This window comes from Bombina bombina, chromosome 4 (assembly GCF_027579735.1).
Source record: "Bombina bombina isolate aBomBom1 chromosome 4, aBomBom1.pri, whole genome shotgun sequence".
In the NCBI taxonomy this organism is placed as follows: Eukaryota; Metazoa; Chordata; class Amphibia; order Anura; family Bombinatoridae; genus Bombina; species Bombina bombina.
The window spans coordinates 78,588,502-78,597,382 of NC_069502.1; the positions used below are offsets into that span (position 1 = coordinate 78,588,502).

The 8,881-nt window shown below is 35.9% G+C and overlaps 1 protein-coding gene across 2 annotated transcripts in view; it reads left to right on the forward strand.

The window, feature by feature from the left end:
- LOC128655921 (uncharacterized) overlaps nucleotides 1-8,881 on the forward strand; it is a 233,721-nt gene that overhangs the window by 63,476 nt on the left and 161,364 nt on the right. For both annotated transcript variants that reach the window (XM_053709526.1, XM_053709525.1), the window contains exon 2: nucleotides 6,207-6,355. In XM_053709526.1, coding sequence (XP_053565501.1) covers nucleotides 6,225-6,355 — 131 coding nt within the window. In that variant the 5' untranslated portion in view covers nucleotides 6,207-6,224. The remainder of the gene's footprint in view (nucleotides 1-6,206; nucleotides 6,356-8,881) is intronic.

The window sequence follows — 8,881 nt, forward strand, 5'->3', positions numbered from 1 at the left end:
CCGACAGTTCTGGGCCCGAATACATTTCTGGCTTCAGAGAGCAATGGGGGTCATCGTTATGCTAGGCATAAAGCAGGTCTGTTATTTGTGCTCTTAGCCAGGAATTGTATATTGTGCCATTGGACTAGTACCAAAAGGCCAACCATCGAACAGTTCAAGCACAAAGTTTACAGGCTAAGCAATTCAATGTAAAAATGGATGTTGCGCATTGCAACCGTTCCTAAATAAATGGGAACCTTTTCTAGTCAAACAAAGCCCCGAGATTCTAAAACGGGTTCTAGGCCCTTTCCCCCAGACAGAAATACTACTGACTGCCTCGCTGATAGGTGACTGGCTGAGGCTGTATGAGCCCGGGGAGAGGGATGGTGGGAGGGAGGACTGAGAGATACTCCTGACACAGCTTATACTTTAGGGGGAAATAGCGATGCACACCATGAATAGGAAAGGGGAGAAGCCCTGGATGGGGACGCAGGAGTAGCGGGGGAGAGAGGCGAAGCCGGGCTATAATAACACACCCTACAACTTTTTTTTTTCTTCTCTTTCCCAGAGGCAATAAGGATTCCAGTGAGGGATCTTACGGTACCCATGTTATTCTCATTTGCAAAAAGGACCCCATGTCGCACATGGGTAGTTAGTTAAATTAGTACTAAATTAAAAAATAATAAAAATTTCCTAACTAAAAGGGTAGCAAGACCATTTAAGAGTGACATGCAAGAAACTGTGACATATCATAGTTCTGAGTAGATAGCGTATAGAGCCTTTCTTAATTAAAACTCTGCCGTTAGATAACTTGTGTTAGATTATGTGAACTTGCTCATTGATGTAATATTGAAACCTACACCTGGCTGTACTGAATAATTGTAATTTGTCAGAAGATCTACTCTCTTGTTTACCCTTGTTAATAAAAAGAATTTAAAAAAAAGTTTCCAATTTACTTCTATTATCATATTTGTTAGAGAGATACCTAGGTAGGTAACGTGCACATGCCTGAAGCACTACATGGCAGAAATAGTGCTACCATCTAGTGCTCTTGCAAATGTTTAACATTGTTGCAAAACTGTCGCCATATAGTGCTGCAGTCATGTGCATGCTCCTGGGTTACCTCCCTGGTTTTTAACAAAGGATGTGAAGAGAATAAAGAAAATCTGATAATAGTATTAAATTGGAAAGTTGTTTAAAAATGACGTATTCTATCTGAATCATGAAAGAACAATGTAAGGTTCCATGTCCTTTTTTCATAAAAATTCAAAACTTGCTATCTGCTTTCTAATCCACAAATTGTTATATTATTGTGGTTAAATGAAATTCTTAGCAATGCGTTGTAGTCTTTTCAAAGCTGTACTTTGTGCAACAGCTAGAGCGGAGCACAAACCGATATTATGAAAAAAGGTTTATTAGAATATTACGGCTAGATTTAGAGTTTTGTCGGTAACGACCCGCGTAGCTAACGCCGGCTTTTTTCTGGCCGCACCTTTAAAATAACTCTGGTATTGAGAGTCCACAGAATGGCTGCGTTAGGCTCCAAAAAAGGAGCGTAGAGCATATTTAACGCAACTTCAACTCTCGATACCAGAGTTGCTTACGGAAGCGGCCAGCTTCAAAAACGTGCTCGTGCACGATTCCCCCATAGGAAACAATGGGGCTGTTTGAGCTGAAAAAAAACCTAACACCTGCAAAAAAACTGCGTTCAGCTCCTAACGCAGCCCCATTGTTTGCTATGGGGAAACTCTTCCTACGTCTGCACCTAACACTCTAACATGTACCCCGAGTCTAAACACCCCTAACCTTACACTTATTAACCCCTAATCTGTCGCCCCCGCTATCGCTGACCCCTGCATATTATTATTAACCCCTAATCTGCCGCTCCGTAAACCGCCGCTACTTACATTATCCCTATGTACCCCTAATCTGCTGCCCCTAACACCGCCGACCCCTATATTATATTTATTAACCCCTAATCTGCCCCCCACAACGTCGCCTCCACCTGCCTACCCTTATTAACCCCTAATCTGCCGACCGGACCGCACCGCTATTATAATAAAGTTATTAACTCCTAATCCACCTCACTAACCCTATAATAAATAGTATTAACCCATAATCTGCCCTCCCTAACATCGCCAACACCTAACTTCAAACATTAACCCCTAATCTGCCGACTGGAGCTCACCGCTATTCTAATAAATGTATTAACCCCTAAAGCTAAGTCTAACCCTAACACTAACACCCCCCTAACTTAAATATAATTTAAATCTAACGAAATTAATTAACTCTTATTAAATAAATTAATCCTATTTAAAGCTAAATACTTACCTGTAAAATAAATCCTAATATAGCTACAATATAAATTATAATTATATTATAGCTATTTTAGGATTAATATTTATTTTACAGGTAACTTTGTATTTATTTTAACCAGGTACAATAGCTATTAAATAGTTAAGAACTATTTAATAGCTAAAATAGTTAAAATAATTACAAAATTACCTGTAAAATAAATCCTAACCTAAGTTACAATTAAACCTAACACTACACTATCAATAAATTAATTAAATAAAATACCTACAATTACCTACAATTAAACCTAACACTACACTATCAATAAATTAATTAAATACAATATCTACAAATAAATACAATGAAATAAACTAACTAAAGTACAAAAAATAAAAAAGAACTAAGTTACAAAAAATAAAAAAATATTTACAAACATCAGAAAAATATTACAACAATTTTAAACTAATTACACCTACTCTAAGCCCCCTAATAAAATAACAAAGACCCCCAAAATAAAAAAAATGCCCTACCCTATTCTAAATTACTAAAGTTCAAAGCTCTTTTACCTTACCAGCCCTGAACAGGGCCCTTTGCGGGGCATGCCCCAAAAAATTCAGCTCTTTTGCCTGTAAAAAAAAACATTCAATACCCCCCCCAACATTACAACCCACCACCCACATACCCCTAATCTAACCCAAACCCCCCTTAAATTATCCTAACACTAAGCCCCTGAAGATCTTCCTACCTTGTCTTCACCATGCCAGGTATGACCGATCGTTCCAGGCTCCGAAATCTTCATCTAAGCCCAAGCGGGGGCTAGACATCCATCATCCGACGGCTGAAGAAGTCCAGAAGAGGCTCCAAAGTCTTCATCCTATCCGGGAAGAAGAGTATATCCGGACCGGCAACCATCTTCTTCCAAGCGGCATCTTCTATCTTCATCCGATGAGGACCGGCTCCATCTTGAAGACCTCCACCGCGGACCCATCTTCTTCCGACGACGACTTCCCGACGAATGACGGTTCCTTTAAGGGACGTCATCCAAGATGGCGTCCCTCGAATTCCGATTGGCTGATAGGATTCTATCAGCCAATCGGAATTAAGGTAGGAAAATTCTGATTGGCTGATGGAATCAGCCAATCAGAATCAAGTTCAATCCGATTGGCTGATAGATTTTCCTACCTTAATTCCGATTGGCTGATAGAATCCTATCAGCCAATCGGAATTCGAGGGACACCATCTTGGATGACGTCCCTTAAAGGAACCGTCATTCGTCGGGAAGTCGTGGTCTTCAAGACGGTGGAGGTCTTCAAGATGGAGCCGGTCCTCATCGGATGAAGATAGAAGATGCCGCTTGGAAGAAGATGGTTGCCGGTCCGGATCTACTCTTCTTCCCGGATAGGATGAAGACTTTGGAGCCTCTTCTGGACTTCTTCAGCCGTCGGATGATGGATGTCAAGCCCCCGCTTGGGCTTAGATGAAGATTTCGGAGCCTGGAACGATCGGTCATACCTGGCATGGTGAAGACAAGGTAGGAAGATCTTCAGGGGCTTTGTGTTAGGTTTATTTAAGGGGGGTTTGGGTTAGATTAGGGTTATGTGGGTGGTGGGTTGTAATGTTGGGGGGGTATTGTATGTTTTTTTTTACAGGCAAAAGAGCTGAATTCTTTGGGGCATGCCCCACAAAGGGCCCTGTTCAGGGCTGGTAAGGTAAAAGAGCTTTGAACTTTAGTAATTTAGAATAGTTTAGGGCATTTTTTTTATTTTGGGGGTCTTTGTTATTTTATTAGGGGTCTTAGAGTAGGTGTAATTAGTTTAAAATTGTTGTAATATTTTTCTGATGTTTGTAAATATTTTTTTATTTTTTGTAACTTAGTTCTTTTTTATTTTTTGTACTTTAGTTAGTTTATTTCATTGTATTTATTTGTAGATATTGTATTTAATTAATTTATTGATAGTGTAGTGTTAGGTTTAATTGTAGGTAATTGTAGGTATTTTATTTAATTAATTTATTGATAGTGTAGTGTTAGGTTTAATTGTAACTTAGGTTAGGATTTATTTTACAGGTAATTTTGTAATTATTTTAACTATTTTAGCTATTAAATAGTTCTTAACTATTTAATAGCTATTGTACCTGGTTAAAATAAATACAAAGTTACCTGTAAAATAAATATTAATCCTAAAATAGCTATAATATAATTATAATTTATATTGTAGCTATATTAGGATTTATTTTACAGGTAAGTATTTAGCTTTAAATAGGAATAATTTATTTAATAAGAGTTAATTTATTTCGTTAGATTTAAATTATATTTAACTTAGGGGGGTGTTAGGGTTAGACTTAGCTTTAGGGGTTAATCCATTTATTAGAATAGTGGCGAGATTCGGTCGGCAGATTAGGGGTTAATAATTGAAGTTAGGTGTCGGCGATGTTAGGGAGGGCAGATTAGGGGTTAATACTATTTATTATAGGGTTATTGAGGCGGGAGTGAGTCGGATTAGGGGTTGATAACTTTATTATAGTAGCGGTGAGATCCGCTCGGCAGATTAGGGGTTAATAAGTGTAGGCAGGTGGAGGCGTCATTGAGGGGGGCAGATTAGGGGTTAATAAATATAATATAGGGGTCGGCGGTGTTAGGGGCAGCAGATTAGGGGTACATAGCTATAATGTAGGTGGCGGCTCTTTGCGGTCAGCAGATTAGGGGTTAATTATTGTAGGTAGCTGGCGGCGACATTGTGGGGGGCAGGTTAGGGGTTAATAAATATAATTAGACCCTTTCCTGACTGACTCCAAATACCGGCGGTAGCCTAAAACCAGCGTTAGGAGCCTCTAACGCTGGTTTTCACGGCTACCACCAAACTCCAAATCTAGGCCTTAGTTTGCTGCTGTAATCAGTACTTAAATTGTAGTGAAAACATTTCAGTTTAAACTGTATTTGCTGCAAACTGAGATTTTATATTTGTTATACTGAATATTCATTAACATTTTAAATAACTTTTCATTAAAACAAATGTAAATGTTACCTTGCTGCAGGTGGCACAGTATCATCTGTAGAACTAGCATTAACCTATAGCACTGTGGAGCCGCACTAATCCGACACACTTCTTCACAGAGTCCAGGGTTGTGCTAACAAGAGGCTTAGTGCAGCAGATCCCACTCTAAAGGACCTTAGTGAAGGTTCTGGGAAGTCCTCCTACTACTAAAGGGTCGGATTAGCCTGGCTCCCCAGTGTACTATATGTAAGTATTAACCTTTAAAAAGCTAATTAAAATGGTAACGAATATATACTAACAAATTTCTTTAGCATATGTGTGTTATTCTTTAAATTAGTGCATTCTTTCAGATATTTGTTTTGTTAAAACGAATCCACATCTCTAATGGCCAAACAAATCCAATCATTATGTAGAGAGACTTAACACAAGGTTTATAGTGATTTTGTATAGTTTTAAACATTAGTGTATGTAACACAATAGTACATTTGCTAAGCATGGATTAACTTATTCTAAAAGAAATATTAAGTAGGACTTCATTGAAGATGTTTATGGTAAAAATCTTTTGTAGTTTCCAGGAATTTAATCAGCTCACACCTGCTAAACTTACCAAACAGCTTTACTGTAAATACGGCCTGTGTATTTAAACAAACTTATTATACTACCTGTGTATAGCTGCATCAATACAGTGCCTAACATTCCCATGATAATGCAGAATTTTCCCTTTTCTTTCCTATAATCTTTCACTAAACTACACAATCAAACTAAGTAGCAAATATAAAAAGTTTCCTATGTTACTTGTATTCAGCAGGTTTTATAAAGACTGAATAGGATCTACAAAAATACTATGAAAGCAATCTGATTTTATCACTTTTTATTAACCTGTCCATGATTTTGAATACCACTTTTCATGTAATTTATTTGTAATGTATTTTTTTTCAGAATCTTGAATGTGAATCTATGGCGCCCTCTACAGGGGAATACTTGCAGTACATTTATGGAACTAGCAGTCCCATCTACTTGCTGGTTTTTGCAATCAGCACTGTTTTATTTTTGTGTTTACTACTTGTCATGTGCTCATTTTTCAGAAGGTGAGTTGCAAAAAAGCAAACAAAATAATAATGCATTTTGATAGACTCCCTGATACATATAGATCTATTACTGTATAAAATATCATGTGATCCTGCAGATGTAAACTTCAGATTTAAATTATTATGTATCGTGTTAATCTGTTATGTGAATCTAGAATCACCAGTGTTGTTTAAAACTGAACAACCCAAAAACATTATTGCTAATAGATTATATTATAGAATAGTTATGATCAACGGAAAATTTGTTTTTGGCTTACAAGAGTCATATTTCAGTATATAAAACAACATTCAATATATGAAAAATCTAAATATAAATACAGTATGTAACATTAGATTCTTTTTAAAAAAAAAATAAAAAGGAAAATATTGAAATTAATATTTGATTTCTTTTTTAAAATACGTTATGTTTCCTATAAAACTGTTCTATATAAAACAACAAAATGTAACTTTTTTCTTAATATAATATATATATATATATATATATATATATATATATATATATATATATATATATATATATTTTAATTCAAAGCCTGCACCACAATGCCCCTGAATCTGATTACACAGTTTTATAAATAGATTCATTAGTTATTAGGTTATTGAAAGCTAGGACAAATTAATTCTGCAATTTGGTCACCGGTAAACTAACCGTATCCTTAAACGTTTTCCATGCAAAGTGTATTGTGTGGCTTTCAGTGGGGTTTTTAAATTCCTGTTTGTAATTTCCACACACTGCCACTTGTGATAAGCTTCTCAGATGTATTTGTGGTGCAATGAAACCCTCTTAAAGGGACACTAAACACTTTTAGCTTCATTTCATGTACTTCCCGCTAATCATGGGTGCTGCCATTTTGAACTCTAGGTTACACTGCACATATGCAAACTGGTTAGCAATGGAATGTAGTGAAATATAGGAACCCATGAATAGAGGAGGTGGGGAATAAATTCTATACTATGCTTTCAAAATGTATTAAGTGATTACTGTCACTTTAATGAAAGATTCCGCAACAGTATTTTTCGATTGAGCAGGAAACACAATTTTGAGCACAGATTCGCAATGTTCTTCATTTTCTTGGACCTGATGATATATATTATTGTTTTACTGTTTCAGTTGGCACTTCTTGCCTGTTCACACCATTGTTGAGGCATTTGCGTTCTAAAGTTTTGGATGCCTCCAAATGCGGAAGATGTCGGACGCTTGTGGTTTTCGGCTCTTTTCGGGACGGATTTCTTCTTGTGAAAGTGCAAAACGCTAAGATTCTTGATTTCGCATGAAGAAATCAGACTGTAAAAAGAGTGAGATGCTGCGAGTGACCACCTTCTTCCGCATTTGAAACCTCTGAATGCACATGCTTACTTATGTTCTTTATTGGTAAAGTTCTTGCACATGCTCAGTTCAGATGTTAATAAAGATCATATTTAGTGTTTATTAAAAAGTAACTCAAATTACACTTTTAAACTACGAACGCGCCCAAATTAAATGTCATAAACAGAATAGTAAAGGGACAGTATACACCAATTTTCATATAACTGCATGTAATAGACACTACTATAAACAATAATATGCACAGATGCTGATCTTAAATCCAGTAAAAAAAAAAAACTTACTTTGAAGCTCCCAGTTTAGCACTTTTGATTAGGTTGACCGGAACACCCAGTAAAAGAAGACACTCCCACCCTCCTCTCTTCCTTTGTATATGAAAAAACTCTTTACACAAACAGGAGCAAGCTGGAGTAGGTATACATCGGTATTCTCCTAAAACTTTGGGGCTTGGTTAGGAGCCTGAAACACAGCACAATGTTATTTAAAAATAAGCAAAACTATAAATTTTTACAAAAAAACAAACTGTATGGGCTATATAAATGGATTATCTACAAAACATTTATGAAAAAAATCTAGTGTATAATCTCCCTTTAATTTATGAATGCAGTAAAGTGTTTGGATAATTCAAAATGTTAATTTATAAAACTACTGAAAATTATATGGAATTATTAATTACACATCATGAATTGTTCTTAATTAAGTGATTCAACTGCATTCAAATACATTTATATATTTGTTAATTGTGAAAGTCTATAAAAATCTTTCTAAAATTCCATTGAGAAGCCTGAAAAGCCATTTTTAATTTATAGTTTTTAATTTATTATGTTTAACTATGTTTTGCTGTTTGTTTATTAATATACATTTTTTCTGATTTAAAGGGATACTAAACCCAATTTTTTTCTTTCATGATTCAGATAGAGCATGAGATTTTAAGCACCTTTCTAATTTACTCCTATCAGTGGAGGCTCCTCCATGTGTGCACACTCGCACGTGCCCCCCTGTGATGCTGAGAGGAAAAAAAAAATATTGAATAAAATATCATTTTTACAATATCCCCCTATTGAAAAAAATTATATTTTATTTTTATCCCCCAAATATCAAATTCTGATGTTTTTTTTAATATAATAAAAAAAAAAAAATTATGGGTGTTTTTTTTCCCCTTATCGCACGTGCGGTTAGAGCCCTATCATGCCTGTCAGTGA